This window comes from Ischnura elegans, chromosome 11 (genome assembly GCF_921293095.1).
Source record: "Ischnura elegans chromosome 11, ioIscEleg1.1, whole genome shotgun sequence".
NCBI classification, from domain to species: Eukaryota; Metazoa; Arthropoda; class Insecta; order Odonata; family Coenagrionidae; genus Ischnura; species Ischnura elegans.
In genome coordinates, this window is record NC_060256.1 from 40,973,828 (window position 1) to 40,990,007 (window position 16,180).

At 36.2% G+C, this 16,180-nt stretch overlaps 2 protein-coding genes across 3 annotated transcripts in view; one reads left to right on the forward strand and one right to left on the reverse strand.

Moving 5' to 3' along the window:
- The window catches only part of LOC124168479 (proteasome activator complex subunit 4A-like), a 61,570-nt gene extending 57,051 nt beyond the window's left edge, over nt 1-4,519 (forward strand). The window contains exons 32-34 of one of the 2 annotated variants that reach the window (XM_046546760.1): nt 1,188-1,418; nt 2,877-3,016; nt 4,371-4,519. In XM_046546760.1, the coding sequence (XP_046402716.1) occupies nt 1,188-1,418; nt 2,877-3,011 (366 nt within the window). In that variant the 3' untranslated portion in view covers nt 3,012-3,016; nt 4,371-4,519. Of the gene's footprint in view, nt 1-1,187; nt 1,419-2,876 lie in introns of both variants that reach the window. The other variant, XM_046546759.1, reaches the window with a different exon arrangement.
- A 3,180-nt stretch (nt 4,520-7,699) lies between these two features.
- On the reverse strand, nt 7,700-8,706 carry LOC124168294 (40S ribosomal protein S26). The gene is made up of 4 exons (XM_046546445.1): nt 8,623-8,706; nt 8,116-8,293; nt 7,905-8,035; nt 7,700-7,825 (listed from the first exon to the last, which is right to left on the reverse strand). The coding sequence occupies exons 1-4, from the start codon at nt 8,623-8,625 to the stop codon at nt 7,790-7,792; spliced, it is 348 nt and encodes a 115-aa protein (XP_046402401.1). The 5' UTR covers nt 8,626-8,706; the 3' UTR covers nt 7,700-7,789.
- Nucleotides 8,707-16,180: the final 7,474 nt, after the last annotated feature.

Sequence of the window (16,180 nt, forward strand, 5' to 3'; positions counted from 1 at the left end):
AGTGTTGAACAGCTTGAGTTATGAATCAATTTTGGGGTTACATTCCTGAGAACCGAAAAATACACAATCTTATACTTTTTCTCCATTTACGGAACTATCTTTTGAAACTGTTTGTACATGCCTAAATTGCTGTGTAAGTGCACATGCACACTCAGGTAATGACTGGCATAGTAAAATGTATGTTCCCAATGACTAAGGATTAGGGCATCATTATCTACTACTAGGAAACCAGAGTACATTCCTTTTTATAGTACATTATTTTAGTACATTATTTTTTATTCCTTCACTGGTCAAATCATGTCGAAACCCTATCCAAGCAGTTGCATTCACACATCTACTTATTAAAAAATCTATGTGAAACAGTATCTCCCAATATTTTACTAGTAGTCTATAATGCATATATATATTCAAGGATAAGTACGGCATTCTATTTTGGGGGACATCTTGTCACAGTGACAGAATCTTTAAGCTGCAAAAAAGGGCAGTTAGAACTATAGCCAGAGTCTCTAGCAAAACCTCCTGCAAACCATACTTTAAGAAATTTAAAATATTGACTTTTTCCTGTATATTAATTTTAGAATCTGCCACGTTTGCTAAATCACATCCTAAATTATTTACCCTTAATAATCAAGAGCATAATCATTACACCCGTCAAAACACTGATATACACTACAAAAGAAATAACCTCTATCTTTCAGATCATAGTCCATACCATACAATCATGTCCATTTATAACAAATTGCCATCAGATTTAAAAAATATTAACAGCTTAAACATTTTCAAAATTTGAGCAAAAAAACACCAATTGCAACACCCCTACTACTTTGGAAGAATATTTATTGTAAGTGAACTATCTCCTTAATCCATTTTGTACAAAACCCGTGTTATTTCTTTTTTTTTCTGTAAATTTATACATGATTATGTACCCAATTTACCTTTGAAGTATGTATCTTAATTTATAATTTGACCTGCCTTATGTTTGTAATCCAAACCAATGGGGCCAATCAAGATTATTATTATTATGTTAATGTAAAACATGAAAATTACTTTTACTAATTTAAATTGCATAAAATACTAAATTGCTTCTAAGATTGAAAGTAATTCAAGATGAAATACATTAATGCAGTCAGTACTCATGGACTTTTCCTTAAAATTGGCATGGTATGTATAAATTTGTTTTCTTGCAGGAGGAGTTCAAAAAGAAATGCACTACCAAAGTTGTACGATCTCACAAGCAAGAGGGTGTGACTGGCTCAAAGGAGTCTGCTGAGAAGGCTGCATCTGCTATGATTGTGCGCCACTCGGGAATCCTAGGATTGTGTGCCTTCGTCAATGCTCATCCTTATGATGTCCCTGAATTCCTTCCTGATATCTTTCTCATTTTGGGTGATCACTTGAGTGATCCTCAACCTATCCCGGTGAGTTATTATCTTTTAATTTTTAATCCTTCCGCTGCAGTAGCTAGAGCGCAAGTCTTTAACTCTGTGTGGGGAAATATGCCACAAGAGGCCAGAACCTTTTTTTTCCCAAGAGGGGGGCAAAGCAGGCAATATCCCCGTCCTTTGCTGATAGGACCCCACACACTTAAGGGGCAGATTGGTGGTTAGTTCATTGGCCAAAATCTGCTAAACAAAATTTGTCGCTTTACCAGAGGTGGAGCAAATAATAGCCTATACATATACCTATTGTAGACACTTAAACAGAAAGAGGAGTGGTGTGGCAACAGAGAAATTTCTTTTCAATAAACGTAAAAATAAATTCAGACGAAAGGCGATGAATTTTTGCGGAACTAAATTTCCTTACTTTAATAATAAGTATTCATACAATTTATAATTGCTATGCTGCATAAAAATCATGCAAAGCATTGATTTATCAATCATTATGCCAATGCACAACTGATGAAGCCATTTTTCTATGTACTTAATTAGTGCTCTTACGTGATCATTCTAATGTTTTGATATTTTCCATTGAAAATTCAAACAATGACTGATAAAACTGTATCGTGGTTATTTAATGCCTCAAATGCCCAATTGGTTCCAAAGTTAGCAGAGATTAGCGTTGTTTACAAGCTATCAATGAATTTTAGTGGTATAAACAATTAGTTTTCTTCAAACTGTTGATACTAGTTCTGGCGCTCTCATGTCAAAATTCCAAGTTACTGGAACGAAAACTACGGAAATACCAAGTGTTCAAAGTTGGGCAGCTTGATTTTATGCGTAAAAAACTGGTATTTTTTTGAGAAAAAAGTAAGTGCAGGAAATACTATGAAGCCAAAGAGTTTAAAAGTATATGATCAAACGTAGAAATACATTTTATTTTGTATGCTTTTTGTTGTATTGAAATTGATTGCTTTGTTTAGATGCTAGAGCTTCTTAGAATTGGGTGTCTTGGATTTTTTTTTACATTCAGTAGTCACCTATGGTTTATTCTGTCTTTTGCATTCCTTGGTATTTGAACATGCCTATATTTCATGATATCTCATTGAAAACCAGTAAAATCATTTAAGAAGCATCACTGTGATATTCAGAAATGGTTAACGCCATGTTGAAAATGTGTTGAAACTTTGTATTTTCAGGTATGGAATTAGTCTATTGGTTTCTGGAAATAAATATATTTCCTTCTTAAATTGAGGCTTTTCCTTAAAACATTCACTATGAGCTGAATCTGCCTTCCGTGGACGGCAGATTCAGCTCATTATATACCTAGATCACAGTTTTTACTTTTATACTAAGGCTTACTATATGTTTTAAGTATTCTTTTTAAGAATGTGGAATGGCTATGGATCCTAGTTCAAGACATGTTTTTGTTTTAATTCTAGTCTATTAGTAAAGATAGGATGAAAAAATGTTTTAAATTAAACTCCATCATATTTTCAGTCCACCATACGTAAAACATTGTGTGATTTCAAACGCACGCATCAGGATAATTGGCTTGAGCATCAAGAGAAGTTCTCCGAGGAACAGCTTACAGTTCTCACAGAAATGATTGTTCCGCCGTCATATTATGCATAACCATTGTATCCTTTTTACAAGCCTTATGGCACTATGCATCAAAGGCCATTTTCATACAGGATTTTTGTTATCGCTACTGGTGCAAGTTATGCATTGTGGAATATTTAGTTTGGACTATTGTTTACCAGCTATATTTCTACCTTGCTTGGTCATTCTTCTATTTCCCTCCTGTATATTTCACTTTCAGAATTGTATTTGTGTGCATGAGTGATAATTTCACATTTTTAAAACGTTGTTTGAAGTTTTTGGTTGTGCAGCAATCAACTGAAGGATGATGTGATGACGGAAAATTTATTATTGTACTGCCATCATTTTATTTAACAATGTTTAAGGTTGGCTGTGAAGTAAGGTTTGCAGTGGTGATGGTTTTGAATATCTGTCTAAATATTTGTTAACATGTAAATCCTGATTTATTTTCTTTTATATAAATGTAATGGAAGTGATATTATTTTATAAAAAAAATGTTTGAGATGACCTTTAATCACACTTGGATTTCCATTTGTATGCTAACGATGACAATTTTTCCATTTTGTTCAATAAGTACTTTTCCATAATTCCTTATGCTTGATGCTATTGCAATGTAAATATCTTTAATTTTATTTGTTGGAGCAGAGTGCCTGTTAGAAATTCAATTGGTTACTTATTTTGACAAACCATGGGTATGGGTATCGTCTTATCCATCCATTTCTTCCAAAATTGGGTACTTCAGTACCCAGTAAATTATAAATACTTTTGATTCACTTGAGTATGTCATGTGACAAACATGTCCATAACAAATTCAAGTTGCCAGGTTCAATTTACATGAATTGTTAAATTTACTTGTGCATCTTATTTGGTTAATACTTCCCTTTCAAATGCTTTCTGATGATAATTAGGTGTTAATGTTGTGAAATCTTTTATGTAATTGCTGCCTTGAGTGAACTGGTGATTTTTTCCTTGAAAACTTTCATTGAAGCCATTCCATAAGAAGTGGTAATGCAGGTGCTGTAATGTTGGTGTAGCAGTTATATGTATAAGGCATTTGAAATCATTTGATCTCCCCCAACCCCCTGGAAACTAGGTAGTTGTAATAACTGTGGTTATGTAGAATGTTGCATATTTGTCTGTATGTATTTGAGTTATGTACTTTGAAAGCAATGAGGTCCCTGCATTAATATTTTCTTTGCAAGTCATAGGCCATGTGTTCATTGCACATCCAGACATTGCTGCTGACAAAGACGTTTGGCAAATTTCATCTAAAAATTGCCTCTGAAAATTTATTTCAGTGAAAATACTGGTTTATGATCTACCTCTTATTAATGTGGCAATGTGCTCTCAAACTTTCTGTTGTGAATGCAAGTTACCTTAACTTCCCTGAAGAGCATCCAGAGTGGCAAAGAGTACTGGGAGATACCAGTTAAAGCTTTCGCCAAATATGTGCCTCAGGGAATAAATGTGACTGATCAATTTGTACAAATGAAAACATTGTGTGATGACAAATCTGGAAGAAAATAAATGCAAGTTTAAAAGCTGGTGTTTTATGGTGTTACAGCTGTCCTCAGGTGTTTTTTTATTACCTTCAAGTTAATCCATTGATTTATATTTTCCTTTGTCCAAGTTCTTACACAGAAGTGACTATGTTTTCTTGGTGGGTACTGTTCATGATGTTCTCTTGAAGTCATCTATTGTGTAGCTTTCATAAGACTAATGAAGTGAAGTATTGGATCAACTGTGCCCAACCTTGTTTGGGAAATTTTCCAGGGACGTTGCGTTGCAGCCAGCATTCAGAATACTTCTAGACATACACGAGGAACTTAATTTGAATTATTCCAGCTCTAACTAAAATAATTAATTTTATACGCTTACCCTTGCATCCATTTACATTTCATGATGATCAATACCCATTAAGGAATGTTAACTTTTTCCTTTATGTAGTTTGTCTCTCATGCCAATCCTCCTTGCCTTGCACTCTTACCCTCCATCTATTCCCTGCTCCAAGTTCTTTTTTGCTAATAATTATTATAAACTAAATTTATCTGAAAATATTCAGACAGTTACATCAAAAACTATGTTTCTCTTAGGCCTGCAATAGCACCATTATACAGAAATTAGTGATCCGTAAATTGAAAAATAAATACCAAAAAAGTAACCAAGAATCTTTCGGCAACACCATGTCAGTGGCATATATTGTGCTGAACTGGGATCTGAAATATTATTGGAAGGCTACAAAGAGGAATTTTTTCAATTTGTGTCACGGGTTTGATCTGACACGAAATACGTCTCTAGTAATATTATTACCCAAATTACAATGAAGATCTCTTTAATTTCTCCATGGTCAGTAAAACAAAAATTTGTGATTCAAATTCTCTTTAAAAATAATAAATATCATAGACACTAAAATACCCAATCGCTCTGGTTGTGGTTCAAGTGGCCATCTACAGAGAAATTTTTTTCATATTTTTTCTGCAATCAAGATGAATTCAGGTTCTTTTGACCTAAATAAGTTTTCCCGAATTCCATCTTACATACAGACATTTTCAATGCCGAAGGCCATTACATATATTAGAAGGGAATGGAGAAGGCCAAGGAAATGTAAACGGAAAGGGTATTAACACAGAGTGCAGGAAGGTTTTATATACATTTTGCACGCTGACTGTGGCATTTACGAAAAATGTTTATTGCTACCAGGACAACTTGCGCTTGGGTGCCTTCCCTGACCGTAAGGATCACTAAGTTCACTAAGCCCTTGTGGAAAGGGGTGCCTCCTGCACGGGGGTCTCTTCTGCATTGGCTGGCAGCAAAAATCGTGAACTCCCACAGCTTAAGAGTAACGGGACTGAAGGACCAGTGGTCAGGGAAGATACCACTACAGTTTCTCATATGGTTCTCTTGTGCCAAATACTAAAAGACACCTTAGCAGAAAGCAGGGTAAGTATGCCTTCCTCCAATTTGAGTTTTCCAATAATTTAGGAAATTAAAAATATTTAAGGATTTAGAAATTAATCTCAGTTAGTATGCTTTAAGAATGGTCATCTACATTTTCCTTCTTACTTTACTTACCACTATCTCAAATGCTTACGCCTGCAATATCATTCCAGTTGAGATCACATAGGTGTCTCTTCAGAAGGCCAGGCTCTCATACATAAAATGTATCTTGTTTTCATGCTGTTGATTAATTGGAAATTCTATTCCCGTCCAACTCTCTGGCAGGCAGTACATATCTTAATTGAATATTTTCTTAGTTTTCCCTCATTACTTCTTGGAGTTCAGAGAAACACTAATGCAACTGGCTTCTAAGTAACCATTATAGAAGCTCTTGATACTTTTCCTCTTAGATTCAGATCATCTAGGAGCATTACATCTGTCAGTATACATTTAAATTTGCTAAAAGAGCTTCCCATCCCAGGAAAGCACTACATGCATGAAGAGGCCTCACACCTGCCATAAGATGTAGCTCATCCCCTGGAAAGGGGCACTGTGTTAATACTTTCAGCTTATGCAAATGATTATTTCACCACAGAAAATGGGTGGATATTACCACATCTACTTACGAGGGGCACAAACAATAACTTGAATTTGAAAAACTTCTATTGAAACTTGATGGACTAGAACTTTGCATTGTTCTTCATAAATACCAAATGTGGTACCTAATATAGGATTATAATAAGTTGGCACTTGATTAGTAACCCAGAAAATGAGGACATTAACTACCAATGGTAATTATCAGAAACAAAAGGTCGGAGAAGAGCACTCGGACGTATATAACGAAATGCTGAAATACCACTGGCAGTACATGAGTTACAGTATGTACCCTACAATTGGCATTATGGACGAGCATAACCACACAAAAACTTTCTTAAGACAGGTTTCTGTTCAGTAGTAGGTTCTATTATCTTTCCAGTTTCCACCGCACACATTATGACTGACAACCAAATCTGCATACGATGAACAGCTAGAAAGATAAGTATCATTACCTACAATATTTCCATAGGAAGGGATTTGAATTGTCAGGGTCCACCAAGGTGGAAGTAGGATATAGCACTTGACAGCCATCCCAAGCATTGCTTTGAGCCCCACCCGGGAAATATTAACCAACACACACGATACAGTACTTTCACTTGCTTGATTTCGTAAATTGGGATCATAAGACAAACTACCCATTAGTATTAATAGACGCCGCATTGCCTGAGCCATTAATTTACTTTACCTGGTGTAGCTATAGTAATATAAGGAACTTTCTTCAAAAACTTTCATAAAATCAATGTAATTTGCAATAACCCATATTAACATAATTCTGCGTTGGTAGTGCTAATGCACTAACCAACACTAGCCTGATGGAGCTAATTACTAGTTTCACTTAAATCTATGAACTATTCATACTTAGCGACGACCTTCAGATATGATCAATGACCAATACTTGCAATGTTACGGACCACATACTAAGATAACGTAACAACGAACACATGCAATTGCTCACACTTGCAATATAATAGGAAATCCACAATAAAAAATAGTTTGGTTTTAACCAAAGATCAAGTAATTTACGATAAATTTTCACGTGTGGCATACCCTCTTTAACGAAAATTAACTACATGTCTCAATCATTGAAATGATAGCAAGACCCTTTCAGGCACAACACTAAAATATGCCGGCATCTACTGACGGATATATGAGAAAATGAGATACATCAATCAATAATTCAATAGAACTTATACTTTGACCGTTTTAATACGCAGTAAGATTACATTTTCAGATGGTGACATACACAATTAGAAGGTAGAACCTCAAGCCAAAACCTCTCACTTTCTCACGGGCTGACCACCAGGACGCATTTCCTGAAAGTAAATAAATAAAGTTAAGAGCCATTTCATATCAACCCGACGCAGGAATCAACGATCCGAAGTTATGACTTACTCTTGGGAAATTCCTCATTGGAGGCTGCCTCTTCCTTCGATCGGTTTTACTCCTGTTCCTCACTACCTTTGAGTGAATCGCGCAAGACACACAGTAGTGAAGCTTTGCATACAGTTTGGGAAGCATGTAGGCTGAAATAAAAAAAGCATTTAAACTAAGTATCCAACACAAAGAAAAAAAAGTTCATTGACAAATCGCAGATATTACTTACAAGCATATACACTAGCTTCGGTAATATCTCGAACAGCAGCGGCTTCAACAATATTCCTAATCACGAATTTCTTGATTGCCTTGTCCTTAGGGACACATCTGGCACAGTTGGTACAACGAACGGGGTTGACATGCCCTCGTCCATGTTTCGACCTCCCGTTATTCCTTCTTTTACAAGTCTGAAATGAATTGTACCATATGAAGTGTGTTAAAATAAAAAGTAGAGAATTTAATTGAGCTAACTAATGAACTGGAACAACAAAAAAGAGATCCAACGACCGGGTAACGAAAACCCTAGGAGTGGCTCGCATGGTATTATGTAGATGAATACACATGTCCACAAGCTTAAATTGTCGTGTGAGCGTAAAACCGAATGGAACATTAGGGGACCATCTAAATATATTAGTACATAGAAGGAGCGAGCCTTGAAACAAATTTAGGAAGATATAAAACACGCCAGAAAGTCACAATTATTTACTTCTTTAAATAAATTAATAACAAAACTCACCATCGTGCCTCGTGGACGACTAAATGCCGGAAGTGAAAGAACAAGAGAGCGTCGTGAAATGGCAACAGTGAAAAACACGGCATCTTTCGGAAGCTCGGAAAGTGAGTGTTAATGCGGGTATTTCAAAAAGTCAGCGTGCGGGCTTCTCAAGAAATGTCAGATAATAATGTTATTTTGATAAAAGTTCTTAATTTTCAGATATAATGTATTATTTGGTTGATCGTCTTATTTAAATTTATCATCAATTCTTCAATATCATCTCTCAGGTCACGAGAGGCTGCCCATGTCAAAGTTAATTCGAAATGAAAATCATGAAAATGGATCATAAATATCTGTTTTTAAGATGGAGGGCAGATTCTTCGAAAGTCACACCTGAAACCTGCAAAGGTAATTCCGGCTTCACTATTAATACAGTATTAGCATTCAGTAGTTCAATTTTTACATAATTTGTGTTTTCAAAACCAAGTACCCCTGTAAACACAATGAGTTGCAGCAACGTTGCAGTCAGGTTGCACGAGGTTGCAGAGGTTGCAGGGCTGTTGAGGTCTCTTTGCAACGTCCTGGCAACGTTGCAGACAGGTTGCACGAGGTTGCAGAGCTACTTAGGTCTCTTGAAACGTTGCAGACAGGTTGCTTTGCAACGTCCTTACAACAATTTTCCCTCATTCATTAAAATATGAAAATATTGAGCTAAAAGAATAGGTACCCACACAGCAGAGGATATTCCTGGAATATCCTATTTTGATCCGTTATATTCCTATTTCGTCCCAGAGACATTGCGAACCATTGTGGGATATTCGCGGTATATATTTTGACAGTAGGCTTTTGTGTATGTAATAACTGAGTCACAGTTGTTACAGTGTGTTTCATCATTTCTTTTCGGAACACCCAAGAACGCCGTCCACCTGGGGTGCTACGAAATGCAGATTAATTAAAAAATCAATCAATTCCCTTAAGATGTAAAAAAAATCCTGCCATGATAAGTTTTCCTCGTTTCATAAAGAAGAATGTTCTTCGAAATGTGATTTCACTCGTGCTTTTTAATCTACTAAGGCGATGATACAAAAAAGATATATTTCCCAGTGGGATTTATTCCTCAAGTCATAAGGCGAAACTTAATTTTTCGCCTACCAAGATTTAGACTCCCGCCCGCGATGTCGAGCTATCGATTGTGGATACCATCGATGGTCGATTCCACCAATAGTCGATTTCCATCGAGAGAAAAACCACATGCCAACGGCCATGGCCGTTTGATGGCCGTTGTCGTATTCATGTGCACATTAATAATGTTACGTGAACTGTGTTGTGTTCTTCGTGAGCGGAATTGATCCTGCCGAAGCATATCAGCCTCTTAAGTTCTTCTTTTACTTGTTTCACTAGCACCTAGGCAATCATCTACTGTTACTACGTAATTTTGTAGTGTTATGTTTGCGAAACTTCTCCAACAAAAGTTTATCAACCGCAGAAGTTCTACTTTTGCTTCCTTAATCAGAATCTGGGTAAGTAGAAGTGTTGCTTATTGCAACATTTTTTATTTTAAATGAAGCATATTCTTAATATTTTCAACCTTCTCACACTTCCTGAGACAGCTCAGTCAATCCATCTTCTGTGGATTGAAAAACATTACATATGCATAAACTTAAATTTATTTTAATGCTTGACGCATTGCATCACCGTAGTGTGGGAGGATTATGAAGAAAAACTTCTCGGCTTTACTATTTATTGAGTCATTTAAAGTTATTTACATTTTTTATAGTGTTTATTTTTCATTTAGGTGTAGTGGGTTTAAGTGTAGCTTCATGTCAAAAACATCTTCATGATGATGTAAAAAGTTTTGGATCAAAGTTCCAATCAGGTAATTGTTATTAAAAGAAAACATTTCAATCAATTTTGTGTCTCATTTTTGATAATTTTTTGTAGTCAAAGATGTCACTGTGATTTTGTTAAAGAGGGGATAAGTAATGGGATTTGATTTGTTGGAGGCAAGTCTATTTGTGCACATTACTCAGGGATAAAACCATTGGGCCATAATGATAAAGTGAATATCAGTTTATCTGTGGTAATATTATTAATACCCAGCCCAGTATAGGAAATGGTTTAGATTCATCTTCCTTTATGTTTGCTTGAAGCACTTTTCAATAGAGTGATCAAAGACTTTGAGATGCGTTGGCTCCCTAATATTGTTTTCTTCTAAGCAAGCAGACTGTTTGATCTTGATTCCAATTATGCAGGGTATCCCATTTATCTTGACCACCCGAAATAACTTTTTGTTCAGATGGAAGTTCAAAAATGTGTCAAGCAAATGTTCATAAGCCCTCAGGGGGACATTAATCAGCATGACTGCCTTCCTTGTATCTTTGTTTCTACAAAGATTTGAAGAGTGGTATGTCTTTTTTAAATGACACCCTATATTTTTTATGAATGACTGGTGGAGTAGTTCCAATACCCGCCTTCCTGCACTAAGTGCTATTGAGTCAGACATTTTTCATAACACTGTGTTTATGTTAATGGTCCACTGTGCTACATTTTTGAATAAGTCTTTAGGAGAGGAAATGAACTGCCAAATAAAAAATATAGGGTGCCATTTTAAAAAGACATACCGCTGTTCATATCTTTGTAAATAATAAAGCTACAAGGAAGTCAATCATGCTAATTAATGTCCCCCTGACGGCTAATGAACATTTGCTTGACACATTTTTGAATTTCCATCTGGACAAAAAGTTATTTCGGGTGATCAAGATAAATGGGACATCCAGTATTCTTCATGTAAAATTGTCATAGTGGATGTGTACAGCCTTTGGTTCAATGAATTATCCCTAATATAATAATTTTTATTTCAGATTGATTTTTTGAAAAGAGTTGGGGGTTCTACTCCACCAGATGCAACAAGGCGTGGGTTGAGAGCATCATTCTTAGATGATATTGCAAAATATTATTTATTGGAAGGCCTTAAAGGGAACATAAAGTTTGGACAGACACACATTCATTCGGCTCTAAGCTGTAAGTAAAGTTTTCAAATTTCTATTAATTAAATACTTCAATGAGACCAACATATGTCAGTAGCTTAGGTATTTTCCTTGAGAGCTATCAGCAATCCATCCTTGCATTTTGTTGAAATTCTTGCAAGGACATTACTTTTGTTATTTTGTGCTGTCCAGCGCCCAGAATTGAATTATGCTCTCTAGTCTCTTGGGTTGTATTCAAAGTTAGTACTCTCCCTTTCAATACAACCCTAGCATTCGATTATTTTTATTACCATTCCTATGATTTTCAAGATTGGCTGTTCTAAAAAATATCATGAGATAATTTCTGTTTTCTTTGAATGACATTCAATTATTGTTGTGCGTGCTTATTTCATTAACATTTGGACTAAACTTTTATTTCTCTAAAGTAAAGAAACCACTCTCCAGCCTTAAATTTATCAGGTGGATTTTGTGGGAAAATTAACTGCTTACGCCTTAATTATCGAGGTCATTTCAAGATCTCATGTAATGACAGTAATGATAATAGAATCGCTCAAGAAAATGACTAAGTATATGCAGCCAAGCTCGTGTCTCAAACCCTTGTTTGTCATTTCATATGAAGTAATTTGCCAACTCTTGCCTCATAGAAAGTCCAAATTTGTGGGCTCTGACCTAGGTGGCAAGTGCAATACTAATCCTGCTGATTTCATCAGCTGACCATCACATCTTATTGGTTATGTGCATCTATTTAAAAATGGCCCTATAAAAACTACTGTCTTAATTATATTATAGTCAATTTACTTCTCACCTTTATAATAAGATGAAAAGTACATTATACATATTTTTTAGTAATGTAAACTTTTTCTGGTCCCATAGTTATTTCTGAAGACCTTCTTCAGTATTTAAAGAGAATTGAGAAGATGCAGCTGGAAATTTTAAAGGAAATTCGGGCTTTGAAAAGAGCTAAGTCGAACTGCCAGATGCCAGATGAAAGTGACAACGACTTATTATTGACCTGGAAATTCCCCATGGATACAATGGAAGAATTTGATGCCCTGGAGGTGGAACTCCTCAAAAAGCCATTCCACGCAGCTCTGGTAAAATAAAACTTTTGAGTGTCATTTGTTTGATGGGCTTTTATAAGTAGCTATTTGTGAGTTTTTTTGTGTTGTAAAAATTCCTCTGATTTTTCAGACTGTAGAGTTATGCAGACGAGGTCGGAATAACATTACTGAGGGTGTTTTCGGCATGTTATACCACCTATTTACCAATAACCTTGGTCGGAGATTTTCATTTTTCGGCCATTCCAAAATGAACACTAAAAAAATCCAGTTCTGTGCCACCAGAACGTGTGCCTGTATTATTGGTATGTTGTGCTTATAAAATTATTTCAAAATGGGAACTGTTCAATAAAACTACTTGTGTCTAAAATCCTTACTAAAATTTAATTTCAGATGCTTTCCGTTGCAAGCCCACATTAAAGGAATATGGCCATAAGCACATAAAGGAGAAGGCAATTGACTGGTTCAGGCACGCTGAGTCAAGGCATCAGAGGGTGGAGGAAAGGAAAACAAATTGTAAATAAGGAATAATAAAAAAATTTCCTTTGAAACGACACAATTTAAAGTATTATTTATTAAAGGTTGCATCACGTTACGCTTCTGGTGGTGAAGATTTGTGAAAATGTAGTAAGGATTAAATTTTGGCAGTAAATTGGTTGACGTGAGACGTAGCTGCAACGTTGTGGCAACCTATATGGTTTACAGAAGGTTGCAGGCAGGTTGCAATCATGTTACGTGTCACGTTGCAAAGATGTTGTGAAGACGTTGTGAAAACGTAGTACGGAGGACGTTTGGCAGTAAATAAGACGTTGTCACAACGTTGCATGGAACTCCCAGTTGGTTGCCGTTGACGTTGCTGCAACGTTGTGGCAACCATTATGGTTTACAGGGACATATATTAAGAGATGCTTAGGTGCCATAAGTGCAAGAATGAATATTATTAAAAAATCTGGAAAATTTAGATAAAATTTATAGTTTAAACTTTTACTTCAGAAACAACTTCTTTGCTGCTCAATTTCTATTCCCATTTGAAATTTTGAAAGTTTTTATTCCATGATTACAATAATCTATGATTTGTAAAAATCCAGGACAAGGCCAATTTCAGCGAGAAAGATTATAATTCCTTCTCCCCTCTCTTGTGGTCATTAATAGATGATTTTTGCAATATTTCGCATCTTTTCAGCGGAAAACTATCCTTTGGGCTAATTATTCTTCAGGTTAATGTTCCATTTTATATTATACACAGTGAAAAGTGAAAGGCTTGCGAGTTTCAATGACCTCTAGAGATGCACTACCATGGGTAATATGTATGTGCTTAATTGCTCCCATTGGGGTCACCAATACCACATAGATCCATGGGCTAGAGCCAGTGGCGGCGCGTGCGTATACGCATGTTAGGAAGTGCACACCCAAAGATGAATAAATTATAAAAGAAAACTATTCCTTTGCAACGCAAAGGATAAAAGTGCTGTCTGCATATGCAAGAAACATGAGCCTCCGAACACTACAGCTATCTCCTTTTCGAATTCACCGCTCTACAAGTGTGCGATCCCATGGCATCATGCCGGGTGCATTTTCGGTCTGTGCGATCGCTTGAGGGAGCTCTGGCGGGACGAGATAAGCGGGGGGGTATGTGCTGTTCAAAGGGGCGATGGGAGCAGACTCAAAACCATGCGAATGCGCACGTGCATCTTTTTGTGCACCAGCCGCCACTGCTCTGCTCTAATGCACACCCTAGATAAATTACCACCAGCCGCCACTGGCTAGAGCTACACAAAGGAGTATGGTAAAGCACATAAACATAAACCGGCAGTTGGCTTTTTCTCCAGCCGGACCTGCATTCTGGAAACCAATCCATTGATAAATGGTACAATGAATTCCCAGAGGCTCCTTTAATACATTCTCACTTACTCTTGAAGTAGGCAGAATGTCTTGACCCTGTTTTGGTTCTTGATCCTGAATTTTTTATTTAGAGTACTCTGTAATTTCGACCAGTGACATCAATTGTTTTCTTGTCAGATTGTTCACTTGTCCGCACCCATTTTCATCTCCCAAGTCCACATAAGACATTACATCTGGTTCTGCTACATCAAAGTAAATAACTAGTGAGATGAAATTATTACGGAGGCTTCCGCGGTTAGTTATTTGGTGATGGTTTTCCGGGTTTCTGATGGAAGATCGTCATCCATCAGATATCTATGAAGGAGTGTATGAAGTAACGTGTTCCTGTGGTTTATCATACATCGGGCAAACATCTAGATCCCTCAAATGCAGAATAAATGAACCTGAAGGCAACCGAAAAGAAAAATTTTCGTCTTTCTGCGGTTGCAGAGCATGCATGGTCGGAACCTGGGCACGTCATACTATTCAAGGAATCGAAAATCATCGCCAGGGAAAATAAATATTTCCCTAGGCTGATAAGGGAGGCGATTGAAATAGCGAGTCACCCTAAGAACTTCAATAGGGAAGACGGCTATCCTTTATCCTCATCTTTCAAACGGCTTTTCCAACAATGGAATTAAAAATCAACATCCGTCTGACTAGCTGTAAATAAATAAGGATCACAGATCTGCAAATCATTTGGACCCGAAGACGGGAGCTGGAACGCGCCCGAAACTGTCGTCCGCAAAACATGTATCAACGCGGTGTAAACCCGGAAAACCATCACCAACTAGTGAGATGACCAACAACACGGTCTACTTCCATTAATTTGAGCTCTTTCTGACCCATGACAAAACTCAAATTAATTCAGAATACTTTACAAAAGTATGCAAATAATAGTAAAGAGAAGAAAACAACCAAATTACATATTTTACAATATTTAAGAAAAAAGATAGGTTCCCAGTTATTGAAAAACGATCTCATCTTAAAGTCTTCCTAATTATGAAATAAACTAAGAAAATTTGAATACCCCCATGTTATTTAATATTCTTAGGCATTAATAAAATATTTCCTCCTAAATTTATTTCAATATATAATATGGGTTATGTCTTATTCCTAGCTTTGGTAAGCCTAGGACAAATACAATATTACCCGTAGTCTTTTGTGCATCAAAAGCATTGATTGCAAATGTTTTACAAAAACTACAATAAACTAGTCTTGGGTACATCTAGAATTTTCTCATTTCACCTGGTTAAGGAATTAGCCCAAAATACATACTAGGGATGGACAGATCCAGGATTTTTTTCCGATCCGGATCCCTGATTTTCGGAGCCGGATCTTTCAGATATTTTCGGATACAAAAGCATTTTCAAATTCCTGCCGTTAAACGAAGTAATTATTCAAGTTATTCTGGGTACATACAATCAAAGGAATGCTTTTTTTAATTTTCATACACATAGTAATATTTTTATAAATTAAAAATAATTTTTTAAGCTTTCATGTTGTTTTTTTTAAAAACATTTTTACATTCTCAGGACCTTAACTGTTATTTGGATTTGGAAATGAAAATAGGAAAAATCTTCAGATAAACGAATGACCAGTGGCGTAGCGAGAGGGGGAAGTCCGGGGGGTCCGGTCCCCCCAAAATAAAAA